At 47.5% G+C, this 25,731-nt stretch overlaps 10 protein-coding genes across 10 annotated transcripts; 3 read left to right on the forward strand and 7 right to left on the reverse strand.

Moving 5' to 3' along the window:
- Positions 1–143: 143 nt before the first annotated feature.
- F5891DRAFT_1251979 (uncharacterized protein) lies at positions 144–2,279 on the reverse strand (the record flags this gene model as incomplete). Its single annotated transcript, XM_041369906.1, has 5 exons — positions 144–533; positions 590–1,378; positions 1,431–1,656; positions 1,710–2,107; positions 2,169–2,279. The coding sequence occupies 5 exons, from the start codon at positions 2,277–2,279 to the stop codon at positions 498–500; spliced, it is 1,560 nt and encodes a 519-aa protein (XP_041221042.1). The 3' UTR covers positions 144–497.
- Positions 2,280–2,671: 392 nt separating this feature from the next.
- F5891DRAFT_668137 (uncharacterized protein) lies at positions 2,672–4,089 on the reverse strand. Its single transcript, XM_041372712.1, has 5 exons — positions 4,003–4,089; positions 3,500–3,947; positions 3,439–3,446; positions 3,324–3,382; positions 2,672–3,273 (listed from the first exon to the last, which is right to left on the reverse strand). Exons 1-5 carry the CDS (start codon positions 4,025–4,027, stop codon positions 2,938–2,940), a joined length of 876 nt encoding a protein of 291 aa, XP_041221043.1. The 5' UTR covers positions 4,028–4,089; the 3' UTR covers positions 2,672–2,937.
- Positions 4,090–4,599: 510 nt separating this feature from the next.
- On the reverse strand, positions 4,600–6,420 carry F5891DRAFT_1175648 (uncharacterized protein; the record flags this gene model as incomplete). The annotated part of the gene is made up of 6 exons (XM_041365727.1): positions 6,192–6,420; positions 5,691–6,138; positions 5,633–5,640; positions 5,518–5,576; positions 5,145–5,468; positions 4,600–4,686 (listed from the first exon to the last, which is right to left on the reverse strand). The coding sequence occupies exons 1-6, from the start codon at positions 6,313–6,315 to the stop codon at positions 4,600–4,602; spliced, it is 1,050 nt and encodes a 349-aa protein (XP_041221044.1). The 5' UTR covers positions 6,316–6,420.
- Positions 6,421–6,453: 33 nt separating this feature from the next.
- F5891DRAFT_1058707 (uncharacterized protein) lies at positions 6,454–7,261 on the reverse strand. Its single transcript, XM_041362803.1, has 2 exons — positions 7,164–7,261; positions 6,454–7,105 (listed from the first exon to the last, which is right to left on the reverse strand). Exon 2 carries the CDS (start codon positions 6,943–6,945, stop codon positions 6,601–6,603), a length of 345 nt encoding a protein of 114 aa, XP_041221045.1. The 5' UTR covers positions 6,946–7,105; positions 7,164–7,261; the 3' UTR covers positions 6,454–6,600.
- Positions 7,262–8,055: 794 nt separating this feature from the next.
- F5891DRAFT_1194185 (uncharacterized protein) lies at positions 8,056–8,384 on the reverse strand (the record flags this gene model as incomplete). The annotated part of the gene is made up of 2 exons (XM_041367895.1): positions 8,056–8,319; positions 8,370–8,384. The coding sequence occupies 2 exons, from the start codon at positions 8,382–8,384 to the stop codon at positions 8,056–8,058; spliced, it is 279 nt and encodes a 92-aa protein (XP_041221046.1).
- Positions 8,385–10,945: 2,561 nt separating this feature from the next.
- F5891DRAFT_960214 (uncharacterized protein) lies at positions 10,946–12,025 on the forward strand (the record flags this gene model as incomplete). Its single annotated transcript, XM_041375706.1, has 3 exons — positions 10,946–11,170; positions 11,225–11,785; positions 11,840–12,025. 3 exons carry the CDS (start codon positions 10,946–10,948, stop codon positions 12,023–12,025), a joined length of 972 nt encoding a protein of 323 aa, XP_041221047.1.
- A 262-nt stretch (positions 12,026–12,287) lies between these two features.
- F5891DRAFT_1130630 (cytochrome c oxidase polypeptide IV) lies at positions 12,288–12,849 on the reverse strand (the record flags this gene model as incomplete). The annotated part of the gene is made up of 3 exons (XM_041364555.1): positions 12,288–12,340; positions 12,388–12,496; positions 12,550–12,849. 3 exons carry the CDS (start codon positions 12,847–12,849, stop codon positions 12,288–12,290), a joined length of 462 nt encoding a protein of 153 aa, XP_041221048.1.
- A 2,495-nt stretch (positions 12,850–15,344) lies between these two features.
- Positions 15,345–18,723, forward strand: F5891DRAFT_1058737 (Sodium/calcium exchanger protein-domain-containing protein). The gene is made up of 21 exons (XM_041362804.1): positions 15,345–15,891; positions 15,947–15,981; positions 16,042–16,090; positions 16,140–16,171; positions 16,224–16,298; positions 16,351–16,358; positions 16,411–16,429; positions 16,476–16,521; positions 16,567–16,593; positions 16,643–16,708; positions 16,760–16,902; positions 16,954–16,975; positions 17,030–17,619; positions 17,668–17,779; positions 17,833–17,909; positions 17,960–17,982; positions 18,033–18,102; positions 18,154–18,169; positions 18,222–18,287; positions 18,339–18,380; positions 18,432–18,723. Exons 1-21 carry the CDS (start codon positions 15,528–15,530, stop codon positions 18,470–18,472), a joined length of 1,923 nt encoding a protein of 640 aa, XP_041221049.1. The 5' UTR covers positions 15,345–15,527; the 3' UTR covers positions 18,473–18,723.
- Positions 18,724–19,261: 538 nt separating this feature from the next.
- On the reverse strand, positions 19,262–22,193 carry F5891DRAFT_960165 (uncharacterized protein; the record flags this gene model as incomplete). Its single annotated transcript, XM_041375704.1, has 5 exons — positions 19,262–19,641; positions 19,691–20,951; positions 21,060–21,446; positions 21,495–21,782; positions 21,828–22,193. 5 exons carry the CDS (start codon positions 22,191–22,193, stop codon positions 19,262–19,264), a joined length of 2,682 nt encoding a protein of 893 aa, XP_041221050.1.
- A 744-nt stretch (positions 22,194–22,937) lies between these two features.
- Positions 22,938–25,684, forward strand: F5891DRAFT_984259 (uncharacterized protein; the record flags this gene model as incomplete). Its single annotated transcript, XM_041377412.1, has 7 exons — positions 22,938–23,491; positions 23,781–23,984; positions 24,036–24,397; positions 24,454–24,572; positions 24,621–24,978; positions 25,025–25,248; positions 25,295–25,684. 7 exons carry the CDS (start codon positions 22,938–22,940, stop codon positions 25,682–25,684), a joined length of 2,211 nt encoding a protein of 736 aa, XP_041221051.1.
- Between the last annotated feature and the right edge of the window lie 47 nt (positions 25,685–25,731).

Below are 25,731 nucleotides of genomic sequence, written 5' to 3' on the forward strand. Positions count from 1 at the left end.
ATAATTGAGGACATCAGACCTGGCAGATCTGATGACATGTACGTGCAGCATCTGGGCCCATATTGAGTGGCCAAGAACCCTGAATAACTAGAAAGTTTGCTCCATGTAGAGGTCATAAAGAAGTCTGGTGACGAGAGTATTGTGCTGTGGTGTGTCAGGTTTAGCTAGCGTCGACCGTACTTGTCATAGTGCATTCATATCAGCGTTAATGATAAGAGACGCCACCACACACCAAGAAAGTTGACGTTTGTTAAGTCCACGGAAATCAGGGAGCCGCTGCTGAACGGTGTTGCACAGCTGAATCGTAAATAAGATGATATTCCCTTTGCGCACTAAAAATATTTGTCGTGATGATCCGTCTGGGAGATATGTTGCCTACTGACGGTAGGAGAGTGCTATCCATCTTTGCAAGGCACATGAAATCCAAGCGTGAGGAAATTTCACGAGATATAATTCACATATATCATATACACTTTTCAAAACGACAAGCTTTCAATTTACATGGCGATATAGCCATATTTCCTCGCGCCAGACTAAGCAGTGCCTTTCGCGTAAGTGCCAGTCAGACACGACGTATTGAAAGACTCACAGAAACGAGAACGATGTTATCTTCACCGATCATAGCCGCCTCCCAGTCGTAAGGTGAATCACTCGACATCACTTCAACAGTCGCAACACGGCCAGGAAGATACGTGATGACTTCTTCGACAAATGCAGAACACCGCGAATTCAGTGGCTGGGGCATTCCTAAGCGCGTCCACAGAAGTTTCGGTTCCGTTGTTTGTTCGTTTCGAACATCCCTCCTCGCTGCGTACTTGTTGAAATCATACACTCTTGCGGTATTTCCTTTTTTCCATGGCAGAAGTTGAATGAACTTCATGCCGTAGACGTAGCAAACCCAGCTATCGGACGGGCTGCGAAGGAGCATATAAGAGCCATTTGGGCCCCACTGCTCCCATGGGACAATGCGTTTTTGTGTATTACGAGACAATTCAACCTGAGCCATGATGGTGGACAAGGCGACGATTAGCACAGTACACTCTTCGTTGGAATTGCCTGCGGGGGAGACCCGCATGGTGATGGTGAAGATGCGGTCACTGCGAGCGGAAAAAAAAGGAGTTTGGACAGTTTGATGCGGGGACCATCCTGGAGTCGGATCAGATCGAATCAACATATCTAGAACGTCGGCCTTCATCTTTGGATACTCCAGGCCGCAAATGTAGCTGACATCCTTATATTCCTCCATCTCTTCCCTGAAACTGTCGATACTGAGGATGTCCAAACGAGGCATTTCGTCACTTTCCGCGGCAACGACGCCAACCAAAAGTAAGTCTTCTGTGACGAAAGAAAAAGATTGAAGGTCTGTGTCTCGAATGAACTTCGAACAGCTCTCAATAATCAACCTGCAGCAGCACGCGTGGAAGACGTACGAGCTTCCGCTGACCCGATTTCCAGTCCCAGACAACTAGCTGAGAGTTGGAATCATCTCCATGTTCTTGACACAGTATTGCAATCCGGGAACCGCAAACTTGGATAAGGAAGTTGAGCTCCTCATGCATGTCTGATAGCAGGTGCGTCACGAAGGACATGGTAGCCATTGAATGATGCTCGCCGGTCATCAAGGTTCTTAGGTGTACGTTGCATGTCCGGTTCGGGCTGTGCCATTTAGTATCAGACGTGCTTCTCAAAACAGACGCATCAAAACGTACACGGCACCTACAATTTCCAAAGCGACAATCAAGTCCTGAGATGTATCGATGGTAAAATCTCGGATCGCAAATCCAAAATCATTGATAGTCCATTCCCGCTCGGGAATGTCCTTAATTTTGCAGGGAAGTTGCACGAAAACAAGCCCTAACCGTGACCGCATGGCCTGACACAATACTCCCCCGGACAGTTCCCAAGAAAGACCACCCTGCATATTTATGATTTGGGAGTCTGGAAAAGCTAAGTTGTTCCAAGCCTGCTGGTATTGTCGACAGGCACGAAGGCGGCCAGCAGTATCAAGATTACAGTGGCGTCCATTCTCGAACCGTCCGAAAAACAACTCGACTTTGTAGAGAAGTTGCGCGTTGGTGGTGATGACTGAACGAAATAATTGGCATACCTGGAATTCAGTGTGAGTAGCGGTTTGAGTAGTATACGATATGTGCATATACGGTACATACTTGCTTGCATCTCAGGAGAGATACTATATCGAGTTCATCGAAAACTATAGCGATCAACTCGTTCGGGAGACTGAATGCTGCTTCTACATTTCCCTGCTGGTCAGTGTCCATGACCTAGGCTGAGTGAACCCTTTGCCACTGAGATGGTGTTGGTAGCACTATGTAATTGAACGAGAATTTTTGTGAGGCGGTTCTTGAATGGGCGAAGAAACAAAACATTTGTGCCACTCACCGCTGACCAGTGCCAAACTATGCTGGAAAGATCTTGAAAAATCACCTTGTTATCTTGCTTCGCAAATAATGTTGGGATCAGTTGGATGATGGATCTCACTAAGAACACAACTCGAACACAGCTATGACATAATCAGATGAACCTTCTCACTCTCCTGACGCATCCACCAAGGCACTCCCTCGTCCTTTTTACAGGGAACACGTCAACTTATGCTGGAGGATTGAGATCGAGGTGGTGGTGGTGGTGGTGGTGTTGAAGTCCGATGAAAGCAGTGAGGTACCAGGACCGACTCGTGTGACAGATGCTCGGACTAGGTACGAGCGCAATGAGTCGTTATTTCAGGCGTGCCTTTGGTCTCAAATCAATATGTTCGTATCTACTACTTTAGCCGTACTTAAAAGAACGCCTTCGTCATCCCAGCATCTCTGTCATCTTCCAGACACTGAGATGCGAGCATTACATTTCCGTTCCTTTGGATAACGAGCCAATAATGATAGGACTCTTCCTCCCCCTCGCGTGTGCTTGCCTGTTACAACTTTAGGCACGTATTCTGAGTCCCCCCTCGGCTCTCCTCAAATCCGCTGACCATCCCTTCGTCTCGTCCACAGTTGCCTTCAAATCCTCGATCCTAAGATTCAGCATCTCAAGAGCATCCAAACCCATAGGCAACCGCTTCGGTATCTTTCCGCCCTGTACGACCTCATACACAGTCTGTGTGAACTTGTCCGCATCTCCTTCAAAAACCACACCCTTTAGCATCTGACGCAGCACGGAACTCGGAAGGGATTCGTCGGCGTATGCTGGGTGCTGCGGTAACACCGTTGCCCCTTCGGCTCCTTTTGTGTAGAATCCTCCGGGTTCAATGATGCAGACCTGTTTTCTTGTTGTGAGTACAAAACTTATTGGTAGAGCGAACAACGTGCATTTATGTTCCAGGAAGCCGGCAGCTCTTTTGCGAGACCATCTGAGAACCCCTCCAGCGCTGTGCATTAAATCAACCACCAACACTTTCCAATTCTCTCGCATCAGAATTCTTACCATGTTTTCTGCAAACCCATCAGCATCATCTCAAAGAATATCAAATTCAAACCGCACTCACGATGCAGCATAATAACTCAACCCAGGAAGCGCATGAAACCCAGCAGCCGAACTAACTTGAAGGATTATCCCCCCCTTTCCCACTTCATTCACCTCTCTAAAAAACTTCACAGCAGCACGACTAATGTTCGTCGCGCCCCAAAAATTAGTCTCGAAAAGCTCACGCGCTTTATCATCCGGCGTGCTTTCGATTTCGGTGAGAATTCCATATCCGGCATTGTTGAACACTACGTCCAGCCGTCCAAACGCCGAACGCGTGCGCGCGAATGCTTCGTCGATATCTTCTTGCTTCGTAACGTCGACTTTGAGTACGAGGAGCTTGTCTGATGAGTATCGAGCTTCGAGGTCGGTTAGGACTTGTGGCTTGCGGAGGGTTGCCACTACGATGTCGCCTCGGCTGAGTGCATACTCTGTCATCGATCTTCCGAATCCTGAGGACGACCCCGTTACTGTGTGTGGTGCTTAGTACCAGTGAGGTTGCTAGTGAGCAGAGGAAACACTTGCTGAACCAAACTTTGGAAGAGGTCATTGTGACTTGTTAACAATGTAATGATCCCCTGCTCTGGCTGTGGCTTTTATGCGTCCTATCGTTCATCAGGGACTTGAGCATTAGTCAAATACATTCTGTTTATTAATGCGTCCGACAGATAGCCGACAGAATATCCCTTTGCGCAGTTGAATGTACATCATTTTGACACATATAATCGATACTTGGTAATCACCGTGATCTGCGCTTACTGTACTCCGCAAAGTCTCGGGATATACATGACTAACGCTTTTCGGAGTTGGGTTTAAGTTCATTACGCTCTGGACCAACCGCGAAGATTCACGCTCTCAGATCCAGCAGGAGCACTCCTCGAACGGTCTCAGGTCACGTGTCAAAAAATTAGTGGAGTCATCGACCCTACCAAAGCAGACAACTCTCAGAGCCGTGCCCTGGCGCCGGTCACCTATGATTCTCACATATCTGAATTAGCCCAACAGCACTCTTTCTGCCACTTATTTGCATTGTTATGGAGCAGTGAGCATCAGCGGTGCTCCCCAGCTCACTTATCATTGACGGGTACTCGGACCAAGTTTGTTCAAGGGTCGACATTCTGTTTATGCAATGAAATCGGTACCCGCGTGTACATTGCATATCCAGATGACCCATGCTATATCGTACTTGTCCCATACATTCCGCTGGGACTATTTTGCCAGGAGGTAGGATTGCATAACCCATTGAATATGTGAGGTTTTCGTTAATGTTGCAGACACGTTTACCAAACTCCCTCATCCCAGTTTACAGAAACTACGTCGACTCATGGGCCTGGAGGCTTGCGATTGAGGGGGATGTTGAAGTTCGATGAAAGCAATGAAGCACCAGGGCCGACGTCACAGGTGTTGGACTCGCTCTAGTATGAGCACAATGAGTCGTTATTTCAGGCGTGCCTTTGGTCTCAAATCAATATGTTCGTATTTCCTACTTTACCCGTACTTGAAAGAATGCCTTCATTGTCCTAGTGTCTCGGTTATTTTTCAGATACTGAGAAACGAGCATGTTTCTGTTCCTTTCGATGACGAGCCAATGTAGGACTAGTATACATTATCGTTCTAGCTCTTTCTCCCCTCACGTGTGCTCGCCTGTTACAACTTTAGGCACGTACTCTGAGTCCCCCCTCAGCTCTCTTCAAATCCACTGACCATCCCTTCGTCTCGTCCACAGTTGCCTTCAAATCCTCGATCCTAAGATTCAGCACCTCAAGCGCATCCAAACCCATAGGCAACCGCTTCGGTATCTTTCCTCCCTGTACAACCTCATACACAGTCCGCGCGAACTTGTCCGCGTCTCCTTCCCAAAGCGCACCATTTAGCGTCTTACGCAGCACGGAAGTCGGAAAGGACTCGTCAGCGTATGCTGGATGCTGCGGTAACGCGGTTGTTTCTCCGATTACGTTTGTGTGAAATTCCCCGGGTTCAATGATGCAGACCTGTTTTCTTGTTGTAAGTACAAGTTTATTGTTAGAGAGAACAACGTGCATTTATGTTCCAGGAAGCTGGCAACTCCTTCGCAAGACCATCTGAGAACCCCTCCAGCGCTGTGCATCAAATCGATCATCAGCACTTTCCATTTCCCTCGCATCGAGATTCCTACCATGTTTTCTGCAAACCCATCAGCATCTTAAAGAACATCAAATTCATACCGCACTCACGACGCAGCATAATAACTCAACCCAGCAAACGCGTTAATCCCACCAACCGAACTAACTTGAAGAATTATTCCCCCCTTGCCTAGTTCGTTCACCTCCCTAAAAAACTTCACAGCAGCACGACTAACGTTCGTCGCGCCCCAAAAATTTGTCTCGAAAAGCGCACGTGCTTTATGATCCGGCGTGCCTTCGATTTCGCTGATAAGTGCATATCCAGCATTGTTGAATACTACGTCCAGCCGTCCGAACACCGAATGCGTGCGCGCGAACGCTTCGTCGATATCTTCTTGCTTCGTAACATCAACTTTGAGTACAAGGAGCTTGTCTGCTGAGTATCGAGCTTCGAGGTCGGAGAGGACTTGTGGTTTGCGGAGGGTTGCTACTACGATGTCGCCTTGGCTGAGTGCGTACTCCGTCATAGACCTTCCGAATCCCGAGGACGACCCCGTTACTGCGTGTTGCTTGATAGCAGTGAAGTTGCTAGTGAGTAGAAGGAACACTTACTAAACCAAACTTTGGGAGAGGCCATTGTAATTTGTTGACGATGTAATGATTCCCTTCCCTGGCTACTATGGCTTTTATACCGTCTTATCATTAACCAGGAACATAAGTTAAATGATCCGTTCATAACGCAAACGCGTCCAACTTGAACATCCCTTTGTGCCGTTGAACGTACGTCATTTCGGCACGTTCAAAAACAGTCAGTACTTTGTAATCACCACGTACACAACTTACTACTTATCACTGCATCCCGCAAGTCTCGGATACTAGGGGTCGGCGTTGCCGACGTGGACCTTGCTCACATTCCGTCTTTTTCTAGCTCTATCGTGCTCGTTTAGTCTGGCTTCGTCCCAGGATTTCTTCTGACATCACTATATAGCTACTACTACATTGTTTCTTTCAGTGTACTGCACTATGGTACCTTGTTTTCTGTCAGACTGTCTGTCCTCGAGAAACGCTTTTTCGTTTCCTCCGCGAGTCGCTCAATCCTGTTATCTTCTATCCGAAGGTCTTCGTTTGGATGTTGAAGGAATAGATCATTGTCGAAGTCTCTGAGAAGACGTATGCATTCTCGGCCGTGACTTCTGGATAGTGCGACGTATGCATTGAAGGGAGATAGGCGAAAACATGTCGTTCTTCCAATGTCCACTAAAACGTGATCAATCGTCTGTCCTTGTGCTTTAAAGTCGGTAAATGCGTAAGCTGGTGTTACAGGGAGTTGACGCCGCGTGATTCTTGTAGAAGGACCTGTGCCCATGGAAAATTTAATTTCGCAAGGTAACACTGGTATGTGCTGAGGCAGAAGTCCGTGCAATGGCGGTAAATCGCAGAAGTCGAGGTGAATGATAACAAATGCAGGGGGATAACGCAAGAATGCTCTCTTTGCTTCCACAGCGTTGCTCCCAATCTTTGGCTCTCTGGGATCCAGAACGATATCAGTAATTCTCAGTCTATACTCACTGAAAATGAAAGCACATTGATTGTCTGAGGTACTTAGCAGTTCAAATACGCTAGGTTGCATGGTGTTTCGATAGATAGATAGTAAATACGATGTTTAGGGGCGCGGCGTAAAATTATAGGATTAATTTTTATTTATTCATCACATTATTACCAACATATTAACAAAAAAGGGAGTTGTCCGAAAACGACGAATATTGGAAGGGAAGCGCGCTAGCTTCGCCCTGTGGGCGGAGCTCTGGGCGCGAGGGAGTTGCACGGTCTAAGTTATTACTTTGTTATTCAGAAAACGACAAGTATTGGAAGGGAAATCGGAGGTAGGTGATAAGTTCGCATCATCGTATCACGTTGTATGGCGTCACTGTATTTACTATTATTTGGAAATCACATAAAATGATCCATGTGAACCTGACCTTGCTTCGCAAGGTAATACATGACCAACGCTGTTCGGCCTTGGTGATTATCTGACCAGTGCAAGTCACCAACCATCAAACTGCTGATTCCTCGACTCGTAAGCAAACCTAGGCATTCATATTGTTCAGCAGGAAAAACGCAACGTTGGAGATCCAGTACTTGTTTATAAGATACCATACCTGTGTAAGCTGTGCTCGTGTCTCAGATGAAGCTGACAATTGCTGACTCTATAACTGGGTTAGGGGCCGCAGACTGAATTCTTAAGGAAAAGAGTGACGTAATGGTACAGGGTGATTTAAATCATTTGATGCATGTTACAAGGTGCAGACGTGCTTGATCGATCGATCTTGATCGGAACTCGGTACAAGATAGCATTGGCAAGAGCTTGGACAAGATATTTCTGTGGTACAGTAGAGTATTTGACTTCATTGACATGTATGTGGCATATTTAGACGACCCGTGCATTCCGCCGGCACTATTCGTCCAGGACGTAAAATTACATAACCCACAGCGGTTGAATTGCAAGGTTCTTTTGAGCTGCACCCAGGAATTGCGTAGGCATTAATCCTGGCCTTTGTTTTGGAAAGGTCGAGATGTAGCTTGGCGAGGAAGAAACGAGCAGTCTTATAAAGCCACTCTTGAGACCCCACATCTGAGCATCACGTTGCGGGGGTGGAAGAGTTCTATCGATATATTTTGGTTTGGACCGTTTCAAGTTGCTAAGAGGATCGGGCTGTTGGTCTTGCTTGACTTCACCAAGCTGAGCCAGAGCACTTGAGAGGGATACCAACAAACAGCGCCTGGACGTACCTGCATGCTAGACATCGCTCCATTGAAGCTTTGGAATTATATAATTGGAACTTAATGGACGACGCGTTCGGTGCTGCTTAACTCCTGAAATTAACATCGCCAAGGTCTCGACTTGTATAGAGTAAGTGCATTCATACTTGGGGTGAAAACAGTCGAAGCATTAGTGCAAGCCAAGTTCATGGATCACAAACACCCCAATATTGAAAGAGCGATCGGCCTGCCGATGTTCGTGCCAGGGATATCGAGTGTAGATGAATCGCAGGCACGATGTGCGAGAAACGTGAGAACATCCGTAGGTTCAGGGGAGTGACTAATGATTGAACTCGTTAGTTGAGGGCTGATAATCGATAATGGAGATGATATCAAATTCACGCAGCAGTACAGCATCACTTGCATCTCTGGATAATGACTAGCCTGATCGGAGAGGTGAGGACAGTGTATCCACAGCAGCTGCGCACGCTGCATGGGTGACCCTATGTACGAAAGCGGCTTTGAGTGCCGAACCGCAATCGAGGCGAGGCGTGTCTACAGGAATACAACATTCATGGAGGTACAAGGCACACAGCCATGCCGCGTCTGGAAACCAGTGATGGAGCTGAAACCGACTCAGGACTGCAAGTCTGTCAGCACGCGGTGCAAGTGACACCATATCATAGCTCCGAGTTGACCGTCGCTGCCTACTAGAAGACAGCCCCCAACTCGGTTGACTCAAGGTCGATATAAACCGGTAGAAGGCGACGATGAAAAGACTCCGTGATGCGGTGGGGGCTAAACCTAGAGTAAATGATGAAGTGAATTTATGTGACTTGGTGATTTGAATCAGAAATACGAAGACAGCCCAGCTGGACTGTGAGAATCCGCTCGACCTCCAAATTCAAACCCAGTCTTACCAGTCCGTCCGGCCTCATAGATGGACTGGTCATCGTCGAGTGAAAGGGTTCTGGCCACGTGCACCAAGTGGGCGTTCAAGCGGAGTTGTAAGATTGATAGCGCCTGCCGCAGTGCCGTTCCTTGAGCGCTAGTCCTCCCGCCACCACCTGCTTCTATGATTATATCTTTTTTCTTCTGCTTTTTCTTTTGAACCAATATTTCAGTAGACGGTACTCTAGCTGCACCCTCCTGCTTTTCAGCATCTCCCACTAATTTCTCATGCCTGAAGTTATATGCTGCTCTCCTGGGACCTGCACCTGCTGCCCTCTCACTTGCATTAAGTGTCATAACTAATGGAACCATCGAACACCTCGTGCTCTCGTACCGTCTACATGAACCCTCCCACACATTGTGCATGATTTGCACCCATGTCTCGTGCCCGACACCACACTCATGTGAACTCCCCAGTGCTCCTCCGCGGCATGACACTTATTATCTAAATTATTTCAGGTTATGTAAATTTGATGTATTTGTAGATTTCTTCGTACGACTTGAGCGGACAAAATTTAAGAATTCACTGATAAGACCGTACTACGACCCACCACGATCACCACCAGTTTAAAATTCCGCCCGAAGCCCCAGAATGACCCCTATACTTAGACTTTGAACGTTCTCGCGGGGTGGGATTGCAGGGCTTGAGCTAGACCACATGAGTAGGAAACCCTGTTGCTGATAGGACATTGAGCGGAGGAATTTAGTATTGAGTTTCAGACGACGCCAGACGATGTCGACGAAGTTCCAACTGGCAATAAACGCGTAAGTATTGACAAAAATAGCTACCGTGTATGTAAAATTGAATAATTAAGGTTTAAGCCACTTAATGTGAGTTTTGGCTATTGCCGAGTCGAGTCACCAACATAAGAGAACTTGGTATAATAATATCATCGATACGACGCCTGGCTCATGGCTTCTGACAACGTTGATTTTGATTTACTTGCCTAGTAATTGTCTTGCAGGCTGAGCAACCTGATCACTCCCTAGGCCTGAGGATTGGGACACGTGGTTCCAGTCTATGCATTGTGGCGGTTGTAACTGTACTTACAGTTAAACGCTGAGTCAAACATCGGAACCAAATCTAAAAATTCCAAGGTAACGTAAGTCTTCTAGGCTTATTTCTTTGCACTAGCCCCACTCTCGGTTTCGCTGATAATCGATAAGCACTGGCAACTCAAATTTTCAGAACAGCGATGGCCTAGAATGAGCCTGCTATCGTGAATACCCAGTGTCCGATCACGGATTTCTCCACATTGAGCATGTAGGTGCGCCACTAACCCAAGAAGAAGATTGCATCAACATCGCGGTACTTCTCCCCTTTCGTTCAAGTTCCGTTTTGAATTTACGGAATCGATGGCCATGGGGCTCCACAGAATGCCCACTGCCGACCTTACACAACCCGACTATCTATCCAACTTTGTAAATACCTCGCTGGCGACGAGGATCACCGTTCAACATGTCCGCATCCAGCATAGAACAGACTTTACTCGCTCAATTGACACAGCAGGGCTTTCACATAAGATCCTTTCGGCAACGAAGACTAGGCGCTCATCCGGTACACATTTTATCGACATTGACATTGTAACCACAGCACTGACAAAGTACCCGTTCAGGTTTTTGAAATCTCACTAACAGGCGGTCAAATCGTCTTGATGTGGTTGAGACCCACCTCTTCTGACATTGAATGGAGTCAACGGCTCTTTGAGAGCGAGACAACTCTCCTCCGCTGGTTTTCCGCACACTCCGCGGTACCCGCACCACGTCTTCTGCACGTCCTGCCAAATAGCGCTAGAATCGCTCGGAATGCTTTCGTCACGCAGGGTTTCACAGGTGAACCCATCAAAAACTTATACCCGACGCTGTCTTCACGCGCAAAGGTTTGTCTTCGTATGGTTCATTGTGTTATCCGGTCGCTTGAAAATGTTTAAAAGGAGCAACTGGTGCGGTTATATGCGGATTTCGCACTGAAGCTGTTCGACATCAATGTCCCACAAACGATCGGCTCTATCTCTGTCGCGAGTTCATCGGATGAACTCATCGTAATACCGCGGATTTACAATGCTAATCACGCCCATACCTCTGAGGTTTTTCCCACTTTGCAAAAATACCTCGAATACCTCTCCACATTGAAGACAAGACGCGCATTCACTTCAGACACCGGGGATGAGCATAGATTCCGAGCACAAGCATCCATATCACAATTAATTGCGCACCTGCGGGGGCACTTGACCCAACTCGATGAACGGTGTGTTCATCGCATGGTACTGGCACACGACGGACTGGGAGACATGAATTTGATGGTTGATTCCTCCGGCAACATCACTGCTATCTTAGACTGGTGGATGAATTCGACATTGCCTGCTATACTCGCTGCAGAGTATCCCCCCTGGCTCAGATACGACGGAATCAACGACCCTCGATTTGCTGCTCCGAAGAAATCGTGGCTAGAAACACCGGAAGAAAGCGCAAGACTACGAAGAATATACCAGGGGGTATGACTCGCCTTTCATCCTGATGGTTATTTGCTCATACGGCTACCGCGGCAGGCTGTGAAACACAATGACGTTTACTACACCGCACTGATGCAAGGCACTCAATTACGAGCGGCTGTAGGTTGGGTATTTGACATCGAAGATGACCCGTGCTGTGCAAGAATGAAACAGTGGACGCTGAGCGCTTTTGGTCCCCCAATTGGAAGCCCCCCAAATGATAGTCAGTGCATTATTACATAGCTGCTGAGTCTTCTATCAGCTGCGCATGGCCCGGACGTATTTGAGATAGTTCTTGTCCTATATTTTCATGTCTTTGATATGTATATTGCTTTTCTTGTTTAAAGTTTGATGCGGGCGTTCAGCGAAACTCTGTACACAACCTTTGACTCACACGCAACGATAATGCGAATAAGCCGTCAAGATGTTGATAACGATCTAACGACCTAGACAGGAACACGTGATACTGCTCTCCGTAATAAATTAAACTGAGCAATTGCCCATTCTAATGGTGGTGAGCATCATGGTGTTCCACGCCCTGGAAATCAAGTACATAGACTGCAAAATTTAAGCACAAATTCCACAAGAAACAGCCAAATACTCACCAGAGCCGCATTCAGGGCAACGGCGGTTTTTCTCCTTCTTAACAGTAAACCAATGCAACTCATGGCTTTCGGCTGGCGAACCAGTGCATCCAACAATACGAGACGTGTCCTAGAGTAAATTCAGCAAGACGCCACGATGCATCGTTACGACGCAAAACATACCAATGAAAAGACTTTAATCGGGTCTTCAAGGGTGCCCACACGACTCGAGTCAAGAGGCTCCAAGTCAAACGCTTCAACACCCTGCATCTCCCCAAGAAGCTGGAAACGCTCCAGACCAGTCGCTTGCTGCTCGTCGGAAGGAATTTCACCGGCCTTGGCACCCTCTCCGAAGAGTGAAGGAGGAGCGGGGCCCGAAAAACGGGGAGTGGTGGTGGAAAGAGCGCGGAGAGCGGTGGAAGGGGTTGACCTGCGCGTGCTACGCACGACAGGGCGGACGGCACGAAGGGCAGCGTTGAACATGATGCTATGAGGTTGAGGCCTGGAGCGAGTTGGGAGTGACTTGGAAAGTGTCTGTCACGTGTGACGGCGTGACACGCCCCCGTCTGCCTCCGACGACTTTGCAAGTTTTTTTTGCTCAAGCAGAGTACTCAGAACCTTGTGCTCAGACATCCTCCTTCTGATTGTAATATCTGGCGAAACGTTCAACTTTATGTCTTGGAATTTTCAGTTTGCGGAGCGGTGGTTAATTATCACTGATTGTATTGGACCTGGCAGCACCGACCCTGGACCTGCTCCCATGCTGATTGCAATATTATGGGGAAAAAACGCAAAAAGTTCAACGTTGAACTCGCGTCTCAAAAAAGTCCGAAGTAGGACCGGTCAGCATTAGGCTTGGAGTTGTCCTCGATCGCACACATCGAGCACCTCAACATGCGTGGCACCACGGCAACCACCCACATCGACAGTCTCTCTAGATTTAAAAGCGCTGATGCGGACATTCCGTCGCACGTGTCTGCTGTTTACTCATATCAAGACATTTGTATACAAAACCATCCGGCTGGCTCGGATTGCCAGCATTAATATCGTATCTCATAATGGGCGTCGCGGCGAGTGTCGTAACCTCGGCATCGATGACATTGCATTTCTCACCAATATCCTCCGCCGAAATCCCACCATATACCTGGACGAGCTACGACACGAGTCATGGACACGTCGTGATACGTATTTGTACATACCCTTCTCCGCATCGTGCACAGGCTACATTACAGCCACAAGAGCATGTCTACTTGTGCTCTCGAGCGTGAAGAACGACGTGCAATCATATTGCCGAGACAGCTTCTGACCCGAAAATGCGGATGTTCGCTGACGAAGCTGCGAAAGACGAAGGACGCTCATTAATGATTTGTCGATTCAGAAGTTCGAACACTGGAACGAGGTTTGCTTCATTTACAGCTTTGTATGTACTGTTTCTTCTCTGTGACCTTATAGAATGATATAATAATTGTACTTCGCAAACATAATTGTGAGAAAGTCGATTGGTAATTGGGCACGGAAACATAAGAAAATGACTTCTTTGACCTTCGTAGACTTCACTTCCTTGACTTTGGTTTTGCTATTGCTTCCTGTCGAGTTTTTGCATGTATGTATAACGATCTCCCACAGTTCCCGCTGCGGCCGGCAGTTTCACCTGAATTACCCAGCCTAATGAGCCATTCACTGGGAAAACAACAAGATACCCGATAGGGTTGACATAGAAGTAGGGGCGTGTACAATAAATTTGCTATCATATCACCAGTGAATGACAGATGTGTGAATACCCATCGATTAAAGGTGAGATCAAATGGAGGTGGGCAAGGGTTATTGATAGGCAATGCGGGCTCGTGTTGAATAGCGGGCTCGCACTTTACCTGATGTAGGCATCATATCTGCATATTACTTGTGTGGTCTACTTTGCCACCTGGATATTAGAGGGAGGTGAGGCTGGTTTGCTTCTGAATGATAGATAAAAAGAAGGGTGATTAATTTATGGATACAGTTGAGTTTTTTTTTTATGGTACTTCCTAGGATCCGTATCCCCTATGGCGGGCCATCTTATGTAGATGATGAATCCCTTCCCTCCTTCCCGCTCAACACATAATGTTCGCTAGCAATCAACATGGCTCCCAGTGTGGAGCGGTGCGATGGTGAATCCAGGTAAAAGCGCTGGAGGAATTGGATCAAGATATTCAATGAACGTATGGCAGAAGCTTGCCGTGCCGTGCTACAACTAGTGCCTTGCTTTCGCTACTATTTGTCGATGACAGGGAGTAATCAATTCTGCATGCACCTGTCAGCATATCAGATCGAATTCCAGTAAACTCAGCCCACCTGCCCTTGGATAAAGGAAAGCATGCATCCGCAGTTCCAGCTACACAGCAGTTCGACCTGGTTATGTGACTATAAAGAGCGATTTCGATCAAATAGCGCTAGTTCGTACTACATACCCATGAAAAAAATGGCAGTCCAGATTGCAGTCTTGATAGCCACAGACTTCGAAGTGCACTTTCCCTGAACAGGTGCCAATCATCAAAAACACACTGATACGCAACTCGGTTGGTGATCAAGGCCAAAGAACCCCGGGCCATCGAAGAAGTTGGGACCATGACTTGGGAGTTGAGTCACGGCTAGTGAGAAATGTGCGCCGGGTTAGCTAAAGACAACTAGGACAGATGGGCGACTTGATAAGCAGTTACGAGGTTGCTGGCAGTGGTACATGATGGTTCTGATGTCCTAATTGAAGGTTTGCGTCCATTCGTGGTGTTAGATGCTTGAATTTCGCCCATGTTGGGTTTGACTTTTACGCCTGGCGTCGGGAGTCAGATTATAGTGGAGTTAACATCTCATTTCCGCAGCGAGTGCGATAAATTCTGTCTGCCTTCGATGGTTGATGTGACTTCGACACCTGTGGCTACGTCTGACTTTTTTAAGTCAAATTCGGTCCCGTAGGTTGTTTCCATAAAAGGTAGGTGTTTACGAACGAAATTCCGAATGATGCGCTAGAATTTATTTCATGCCGAGAATGCAAAATGAACTGACAAGATGCCGTCTTACAAACTTATACATATACCAGTAACATTCAGCGAGCCAGAGACCAGTGGTGACGCCATCCCCCTCCTTTTTCTTCACGCTCACGCGCGAAACTCGCGTCTCCGCTCCTCATGTCTTCCATCTCACCAGGGTCCACTACGTTAGACATCCTGCGGTCTTACAGCCATCCTCCGTCCCCTTCAAGTTCATCTCCGGGCGCGACAGGACCCACCGATAGACCCTCAAGAGATCTTCACTTGTCTCTCCAGGACACAGGTTCCAGATATTCCACTATTTCATACAGTCCAACTTCAATTCTATTTACCGGGGACAAAGGCTTGTCGAGTGAGACCAACGAATCGCCCTTTCGATGGAATCTACCCTCCCCCGGGGAATCTGTGGGGGGCGAGCCACTGCCTGGTGGCGGAAAGGGGCAGGTATCCGAACCCACAGCACACATCTGGCAGGGCTGGAGAGTCGTCCTATTCGGCTCATGTGAGTGCATCCCGGTTTACTTGTCCCTTACCCGTGCTAAACTTGACGGTCGTAGGGTTCAACGTTTTATTGTTGTTGATTCCTGTTTCTGTGAGTGACCGCCTTCACACATCCTGTTGAGTTCACTAATTATCGCGCTACTATTCTAAGTGGACACTGAGCTTCGTGCTCGAGAGGCACCACAAGGTTATATTCATATGTAAGCTTCGCCGAATTCTTCTTGAAGCATGAAACGACTCTTTCAACAGTCAGCATCCTGTCCATGATCCCTCTTGTAAAGGTATGTCACACACTCTTCCGTTGGTCGACTGAATCGAGCGTTCCTTTCTTAGCTTCACGACCTTTCAACTCGTGAGCTGGCCCTTCGTATTGGAGGCACAAAGGCTGGTTTGCTTAATGCGAGTATGGTAAGTCATATTCTATTAACGATTGGATACTCCTCAACCTCTACGTATGCAGAGTAATACGTGAGTTTAAGCTCCTTGGCTATTGATAGCTGTTTGACGCGCATCTCACAAGTGTCGAGATGGTCATTGCGGTAAGCGCTGGACTTGTATGCGTGAGAATCTGCTGATCTCTTTTAGATCACCGCCCTCAGGAAGTGTGAACTAAGAGTCGTACAATCTTCGCGTAAGTTCAACGAACATATTTGAGAATTTAATCTGACACTCGCAGTAATTGGTTCGATTTTGAGCAAGCTACGTATGTCGTGCATCTCTCCCTCATCTAATAACGATCCTCATATTTTTAGTCCTTGTTCTAGGAATGTGCTTCTTTGCAGGCGGGCTTCGCTTCTCCGAGCAAGGGTTCGGCCAGAGTGAGGTCACATATATGATAAAAATACCGAGATAACTAATAGATCTTCCAGCTGCTACACAGATACATTCATCACTTCTGAGTATCAGTGTTGGGGCTCTGCTCCTCCCTGCTGCGTATCATTTTGCAATCAGTGGCGGAAAGGATTCTGGCTCCTTTGAGCAGAAGGATGATATTCTGAAGATGAGCTATGGCGTAAGATTTGTTTTGACTTTGCTGAAACTCCCTCTGATCGAATTATCGTAGGTCTCAATCATACTCATGTTTAGTAAGTCCTGGGTTCATGTGTCCTTCGAGAACCACTTATGATACATGCGCACAGTTTATGTCGCCTATCTTCTCTTCCAGTTCTGGTCCCACAAGCATCTCTATCAAGATTCTAAACTCAAGAGTAGCAAGCTATCGGTCAAGATACCAGTTCATTCGCGTTATCTAACCGAAATGCTATCTTCATCCACGACCCTGAACGACAAACCTAGTATGCATGATATTCGGAGTTTGACTTCTCGACGCCGTGTTTCAGCGCTGCCCAAATTGCCTTATAAGAACTCGCCGTTGAATTCTGCCTCTGAGATCACGTTGACAGGGAGCAAGGAGCATCTTCCGGAGACCATTAAGCAAGAAGTTATACAGGAGTCTACCAATCGGTCGTCCGAGGGAGTGTCACGGCAAACCACGCAAAACGAGCACGATCATGTAGATGGCAGCACTGTTGCCCCCTTAAATCCGCCTTGGAGTACATCACCAATGGCATCCGCCGTTGATACCGATCCTATCCGATGTGCTTCACCAGAGCCTATGACTGCCTCTGAAGGTGCGGATCTGCATAGGTCGCCATCAGCAACGAATAGTTTCAGAGAGCCCCAGCTTAGCTGGATGGTCACCCTTCTGTTATTGACATTGGTTACTATTGTAAGTGATGAATCAGTTCGAATGAGTACCTGTCAGTGACTCCTCTAGACGGTGACTATCACTGCTGAAGATCTCGTGGAATCCATGGACGGAATCTCAACGACAATTAGCAAGCAATGGGTCGGTCTCGTCTTACTTCCTGCAGTCAGTTCTATCGCAGGTATGTATAAGATACTCCTGATTTTGGGGCACTTTGACACATTGGCTATGCAGAATGCGTTACTGCAGTCAACACTTCTGTGAAGGACCAGCTGGATCTGAGCGTGAGCATCGCTGTCGGGTCGTCGATAGTAAGTCTCCTTCACTGTCTCTTGTATGACGATGCTCATGTTAGCATAAGCAAACCACTCTCTTGGTTATTCCGTAAGTGCTCGTCATATTTAACATGCCCTCATACCGAGTCCTGGGACAAGGTTTATGATCACCCTTGGATGGATCATGGGCAGGCCACTGGCTTTACTGTTCGACCCGTTTGAGTCTGTGGTAGGTGCTGTTCCAATTCATCAGTCCAATTGTAGCTAAGAAGATATATAGGTTCTCTACGTTGCAGGTATGCTTCGACCTTTCTATGAAATACGCACTCTCTAATCATCTTCGTGCAGTGCAAACCATGAGTATCGTGGTTGCGGACGGGAAATCAAATTGGTTAGAGGGTACCATCTTGATCTGTGAGGAGGTTCAGCAATACCCGTGGGCTATCGTGCTCAATATTCCCGCAGGCTTGTACGTTATCATAGCCGTTTCCTTCTGGTTCTACCCTGGTGAGGTCAACAGTCATGTGACGCCTTCAGATACTGATACTTTATCCCCAGTTTCCTCGAGCCTCCCAAGCGAACTTGCTGTTTGCATTTAACGATGATGGGTCTTAGAACATTTCCTATCTTGCGTCCTGGGGTTGTATTTGCCCTGTAGAGTAGAACACCCATTCATTCAACTACGAGTGTTGTCCTTCGTTTCACCTTCACATTCTTTACGGAATTGTCATTCATTTACTCCACATCCTACTTCACACACTGTACGACATATGAACTATCTTCGACAGTAGAACATTTAATTGATGTACGTTATTTACTACTTGAATATGACTATGCGGTTGTCTTACTATGCTGTACCTGGTGCCCATATCATCGCGAGCGCTAACTCATCACAAAAAATCAAAAAGCATGATATGACATTATAAGTTGGGCGATGTCTGATTTCCCCTTATATACATATGTCGTGGTGTATATAGCTTATGTAACAAAGTTGATGTTTATATGAGCATCTAAGAGAGGGTCCGTGTTCGAACCGAGTTTAAAACATGTCTGAAACTTCTCGGATATGGTATAGTCAGGTCAGGCATCCGTAATGACTGTTTTAAGTACATCAGCAAAAGGCCTTGAAATTTCGCTTGTCAAAAAGAAGTTTGATGCTTACGGTGAGCTTACGACCTGGTGATCGGAGCAACGTGATTGGTGGAACAGATTTTTCTGTAGTTACACTGTAAATATCTCGATGCTGAACTACTAGTCTAGGGTTTGTGCTATTCACAAACCCTAGACTTGGGCCACTCATAATTAGCTGCTAGTGACGCTCATAAAGCTTCGCAGAGATTAATGCACGAATTCAAAACTATATGTGCTGCTATTGTGAGCTACTGATACTATGCGAACTCCGTACTCAATGTGTGATAACTGTCCTTATCCGCAAAATTGTTCAGAAAAAAGCGGTCATAACTTTCCAAACAAATGGCTGAAGAAATCTTTTCGTCCACCTTTTGGCCATATTCTGGGATCAACTCGACAGTGTGTGTTACACTTGTCAATGGAACCACACCACCACATCTGTGTTTGCCGTGTTGGTCTTCCACATATGAGCGTTCTACTGTCCACATCGCGAGTTCAGGCCGGTCATTGGGACTGGCGACAAAGTCGTAGTACTGAATATAGAGCAGCGGATGGGATAGATATGATGGCAAAACTAGGTCAGAAGCACATGGAAGAGTCGGTTGAAAAATAAGTCGAACTTGTGCGATACGACTTACTGAACATAATCTCGTTAGTGCTGGAACATAAAAACAAAAATGACATACTGGTTTGGCCATCGTCGCCTGTGACGTCGACGAGGACATTATCACAGTTTCCGAGGGGAAATCCGCTATCTGGTGGATACGCCTGGATCACTCTGCTGGGCATGATCAGCTGTGGCCGGAAGGCCGAATGAAGCTGTAATCGAAATTTTTTCCATGCATGAAAGCGTCCATATTTGTGGTCCCAGCGGGTATGCTCGCCGGTGGAAAGAGAAAAACATTTGATGAACTGAGAGAGTGCATGATCAAAATCAATGAGCGAATATATGGTATGAATGTCGGTGGGCGACAAAGATTTGAAATCTGGTGTCGACGTCAGATGGAAGGCAGTGAGTGCATCTCCGGAAAGAATGCCCTTGAGGAAATGGTTACGAACTGGCCGAGGTCCGTGAACAGAGTGCGATTCATCAGGGAGAACACGAGAAACCCAGGAGAGCGCTGGATTGACGGTTGTCACCGCCTCATCCTCAGTGCATATCACATTGACAAGTGATGCATGATGAGAACGGAACAGTGCGTACAAATTAAACAGCTCTATTGACTCCTGGCGGTTGAGAATCCGTACAGACTGTTCCACGAAGTCGTTGACTCGTCGATTTGTTCGTACAAAGAGATCCTTGCAGTGAGTAATGAGCAAGCGCTCCGTCATATCCGCCGAAAACTGCATCAAAGTGCCCAGTCTCTCGACTGTGCCTCTGAAGCTTTGGAGCAACTCGAGTTTAGGAATAAAGAAATCTTCCTTAACACCTTTCTTCCCCCTCCGAGCCTGGGCCTCGATGACAGCGTGCTTGAATGTATGAAAGTCTGAAAGGGACTGCATCATTGACGACAAGGTTTCTGCAGAATGAATCGGATTTTGGGCAAGATAAATGAAGTCAACGAGGGCACGGATTGCGCGAATGAAGTTAGGTGGAGCAACACCTGCAATCGAAGCAACAATGGTGCGTTGAATATCTCGATGCTCACGACCTGTCATCTGGTTGACGTGCGTGATACCTTTGGTGAAGTGGCGTGTTCCCACCCGCTTATGCTGATTCATGTAGCGAGCATCGAGTTCGGATTTTCCTACTACCTCCTTGATCCAGGTGAGCGGATGGTCAGCAAAAAATTTGATGCAGGTGTGCAAGATCTCGCCAGCGAGAAAGACAGACGGACATGCGTAGATCCAGTCACGCCAATATGGCATGTGGACTCCAGATAGATGGACAGCTTTGGCTGCCTTCTGGAATTTGTCGAGATCCCAAACATCAATTGTTTGGGAGATCTCACAGATAAGTTGTAGCGTGTGTTGCCCAGTACGAGGAGGGTAGAGAACCCCATCACCAAAATTTTCTTGTGACACCATTGTTAAAGGAGATGCACTTTTACTAACCGCAGCGATCATGCAAGCCTCTGGCAGGTCACATACGTGAGCGACGAGTGGCGTATAGACATAACGAATAAATCTGGAAGGATCAGGCATAAAGCAGCCTGTCTTGGCTGCCTGTTTAAGGTTGGCGCAGACAAGGTCAACGCACTTATGCCACAGCCGCGCCTGAAGAATGGTTTGATAATCGGGATGCACGCGAAACTTAGCGACGGGCATGTAAGCGATACAGCGCCAAGCTCGGAGTGTGGCCTTGGAGCGAACTTCTGAATCAAGGTTACCGATGGTGATGAAGATGGGGTGCATCTCGAGTCCCCCAGTGGTCCTCGTCACGGGAGTTTTGTCGGACCCTAAAATGATCGGTACTTGTGTAGCACCTAATGGGAGACAGTCCTACACGGAATCAATCTTTGAGTAGTCGACTAAGCAGGGCAAACTTACCTGAATTTTCCATGCTAAATCAGCGCTCATATAATCTCCATACTCGCGCTGATTCCCAACATGAACTACGTGGGGCTGAAAGGTAATATTATTGGTGAAAACTGGGTCACTGAAAAGTTGTTTGACGACTTCCAGAGCATCGCGCCAAATGAGCTGAATGGGATGGACAGTCTTGTAGCCTGTAAACTCTAGTTTTGAAACTTTCCACTCTGCAAGACAGGGTAGTGCGTCCATCCAATCTAGAAGTTGATCTTTTGAGGTGAAAGATGGTTTTGGGCGAGTGCTAAACTGTGAAAGAGTCAGACTTGTCGAATAGTGCTTAGAGTCTCCTACCCATTTCAACTTCAAGAACTTGTCAATTTGAGTCTGATTCAGGTTTTGAATCAAGAAACTAGCTAATTCCCACTCCCCCTCGTCATGGAAAGGATAATAAGTGTTTATCTCCCGCCGATAATTATATTGATCGTCCTGCAACCTGTCATATAGGTTTTTACCGATACCAAAGACGTATCCAGAGCGAGGATGACAATGGCCAGTGGTATTAGATGGCGGACCTCGCAACCCAGGGGGAACGGCTGATTGTTGTGAACGTGCTTTGTGCGGCCAGCAGGTAGACTGTGAATTGAGATGCAGAACGACTGCTTCGATCGAAGGGAACTCCCTATTGCAATTGGGACACAGCCTGGTAAAGGTATGCATACTAAAGCTAAAGTCAAAGCAACTTAATGGATAATACGCACATTTACTTGGGCAATGGGTCAGCGTTGGAGTCTAGTCTTTCAAACTCCGCTGTGTTGCTTGCTGACATTGCCAGTGTATTCACAGGGTATTGGTGTATTCACTGTACTATTATCAGCCTGCATTGAAGGCTAGAGAGACACTGTCTTGCCGACATTGATATTTGTTCATGTCACCCTCACTTCCACCTTCATCTCCGACTCGACCCAGCAGTCCCGGCAACTGCCTCCCTCCATCAAGCAGTCCCCCATCCTCTCCTCTATCGGGATCTTCTTCAGCTCCTGGGTCGCCTCTTTTTGATTCTTTCCATCTCTCAGAGAGTTCTCCTGATACCAGACATTCTGACCTATGTGCTTCCCTCAAAGGTATCTCCTCAGCGGAGAAGACACCTCCGCCCGTGACTCCGGCTTCTGCTACTGAGGGATCAAACAGCTTATTTTATAATCCACCCGCATCTCCAGATCTTTCTCGCAGTGCTCGACGTCAGTTTATACGTGACAGAATGAGCAGGAAGTTTGTACCATACCCCCCGGACCCAGCTCCACTCGAGGTTCGTTTTGCAGCGCGTCTTATGGGGCGGGAACGCAGACCTTATGTATCCAGCGAATCTCTTCTCAAGGTATTATTATTCTATCCAGTTCCATCCAAACAACTCATTTATATTTTATAAAGCATGCTGGATACTTAGAGAATGGCCTTGCGCAAATGCATCCTTCAACTCTGTACAAAGGATACCAGGCACAGCTTGCAGCTCGTGAGACTGCGCGTCAGCGCATGCTGGCGACTGCGTGGGAAATCGAGGAAACTGAACGCTTCATCATATTCCTCAATGCCATACATGCCGACAATGAAGACCGGCTCAAACTCACAGACGACCAGTTACACGCCTTTAGGAACCTCTTTTCTGAGCGTGACTGCGTAGATGCCGATGATGACCGAGACTATCTTCAAGCGGTCTATGAAGATGAATGCGAAATTCTTAAGATTGTCGCATCCCAAGCTGAGCATGTGGCAAAGGTCTTAGGCTCACGTGTCAGCAAGGCTTTCCAACATGGGGTTGGAGCATCCAGATCGTCTTCGTTGCAACCTGGGTTTGTTGGTGATGACAGTGTCGATAAGGCATCTGTAGAATCCGGGGCCGATGGTTCCGGATCCCCCACTGCCGGCGGGGTTCCTGATGACGACGACAACCCTATATATCTGGGAACCCCTGATAACCTTGGAATTCATCCCAAAGCGTCTTGCGTGGCCACCGCAATGTGACTTCTTATCGTGGTAAGTCGATTCATGTGTCTGATTATTACTCCACACTGATTGATTGATAAGGAATGTTGTAATACACGCGACACCCTTTCATCATAGCCTTCTTCCAGACCGTGTTAGTTTGTCATATGCACACCGTTTTTTACCTCCTCGCCCCTTCTTTCCCCGCTTCTTTGACCTCACGGTCACAAGTACATCAAGTCACAAGCTGTATAGTTTGTTTGCATTCGCGTATCTCCGTTTGTATTAGAATTGTAATTGATATGCCCTTTGCCCTCCCCCAAGTGATTCTACCTTGATGAGTACCCAACATCGTGCGCCGCGCAAAGGTAAAACCACAATTCCAAAACCTCCTCGAGGATCTGGTCTCAACCCTTCCCATGCGCCTGCGGACACGCAGATCAATATTCCCGACGAACAACCGCGGCCTCCGGAAATGTCTAACTTCGATCCACATCAGCGACAGCACGCCTTTGGTACATATAATCAGTGAGTCTTCCCATCTCTTTTGTCGCGGACTCAGACTCAAAATAACAATAGGCCGAGTCCCGGCTACTCAAATCCTGGAGATAGTAGCTCAGGTGCCGGGTACACCAACTCGCTCTTAGGCGCCGGGTACACCAACTCGCTCTCTAATGCCGGGTACACCAACTCGCTCTCTAACGCTGGGTACACCAACTCTCTCTCTAGCGCCGGGTACACCAACTCTCTCTCTAGCGCCGGCTACACCAACTCTCTCTCTAGTGCCGGCTACACTAACTCTCTCTCTAGCGCCGGCTACACCAACTCTCTCTCTGCTGCCGGCTATAGCGCCCAGTCCTCCTCCCAGTCCTTGTCTGGCGCTCAATCCCCAAGGGCTGGTCCCTCAAACATCAACTACAATGTTCCATCACTCGCGTCACGTACGTATTGTTTCTTTTCATTGTAAATCATTTTCTAACAAACACACCATGTTCAGCACCGAGCTCCCACCTTATCGGGCCCATACCTCATTGGTTGGGCGGTGATGCCGACGCCGCACGCGCACTGACACACAATCCCATACTGGACGAAATACCGGTATCCAACGTGATACATGTGAGTACTTAATGTTATATATCTTACTACACGTTTTAATGATAACAGACTTTGGGTCCGGTGCGCTCTATCGAAAGACGCCGACGCTCCCGACGTATGCCCTCAACGCCGTCGTTGGCGCCTTATTCGGCGCCCCCATGCCCGACGCGTACCCCAAATCCCAGCCCGCCTCCATCCCCAACGCGCACTCCAAATCCTGGCCCGTCCTCGGCTACAACGTCGAGTGACGTTGTCATCCAGGTCAAGGTCAGTGCGGCGGACCGCGAGCAAGTCTACAGCCGCTCGCGAGACCTTATCAAGGGCACCATCTTCACGCCTGATGCAATCGCATCAAAATCTGAGGACCAGAGTCGCCTCGTCAGGGATATGATCAAAGCATCAGCGCCTTCCATTCCGAGCCTTCGCGGTAAGTTCAATGAAGACTCTTTTAGCTTATACTGAATGAATAGTAGGGCTAAATCGATGGCCATCGACGCCGAAAGATGTGCCGACGATTTGGCGGGGAGTGGTCCTAGTGCGTTCGACGATGATGACGATTGCGCGACAAAACGTGGTGATGGCATACGACCTGCTCCCCGAACACGATTCCAACATCCCGCCAGATCAATTTCGTGTCGATCGAGTAGCTAGTCTTGTGCGAGACAAGGCCTATATGCACAAACATTCATTTTCTCAAGTATGTTTATTTTTTGTTTCGAAATCAAGATCTAACTAAGGCTTAGGACGGGACGGTGATCATTCACAACAAATGCCAGAATAAATTCATATTCACCCTGCTCATCAAACTCATCTGGCTCTCGAATCACGGACTTCACGCGCTACTCGGCAACCACCAATCACCTCGTGAGGCACTGCATCATGCGTACTGCCTTGCATGTTCAATAACGGAGCATGCATTATTGGAACAAGGCCAACTAATATTCACGAAGCAGAAGTTCTCGCCGACTGAGAACAAGACGATATTCGATAGCGTTAATTTTTTTCTAAATTCTCTCAGTGAGGAGGAGAAGGCAAGTCTTGATAGATGGAAAGACCATCTGATTGTTTGTGGGAGGTCGCAACAGGGGTCTACTGCCATTCTTTCCGATTTCGACTTGACTATTGAAACGTAGAATTTGGACTATAGTTCGCAGTTTTAGCATAGTTCATAGTTTTTGTG

The sequence above is a fragment of the Suillus fuscotomentosus genome (assembly GCF_016647785.1).
Source record: "Suillus fuscotomentosus strain FC203 chromosome Unknown F5891scaffold_66, whole genome shotgun sequence".
Taxonomy (NCBI): Eukaryota; Fungi; Basidiomycota; class Agaricomycetes; order Boletales; family Suillaceae; genus Suillus; species Suillus fuscotomentosus.

Excerpts from the sequence above, each read along its gene's own strand:
- F5891DRAFT_668137 (XM_041372712.1), bottom strand. The coding sequence starts at position 4,027 with ATGACCTCTTCCAAAGTTTGGTTCA. Across the intron at positions 3,948-4,002 it reads CTCTTCCAAAGTTTGGTTCA|TAACGGGGTCGTCCTCAGGA; the intron begins GCAAGTGTTTCC and ends CACCACACACAG. Across the intron at positions 3,274-3,323 it reads CGGCTTCCTGGAACATAAAT|GTCTGCATCATTGAACCCGG; the intron begins GCACGTTGTTCG and ends ACAAGAAAACAG.
- F5891DRAFT_1058707 (XM_041362803.1), bottom strand. The coding sequence starts at position 6,945 with ATGGGCACAGGTCCTTCTACAAGAATCACGCGGCGTCAACTCCCTGTA.
- F5891DRAFT_1058737 (XM_041362804.1), top strand. The coding sequence starts at position 15,528 with ATGTCTTCCATCTCACCAGGGTCCACTACGTTAGACATCCTGCGGTCT. Across the intron at positions 15,892-15,946 it reads AGTCGTCCTATTCGGCTCAT|GGTTCAACGTTTTATTGTTG; the intron begins GTGAGTGCATCC and ends TGACGGTCGTAG. Across the intron at positions 17,983-18,032 it reads ACCACTCTCTTGGTTATTCC|GTTTATGATCACCCTTGGAT; the intron begins GTAAGTGCTCGT and ends TCCTGGGACAAG.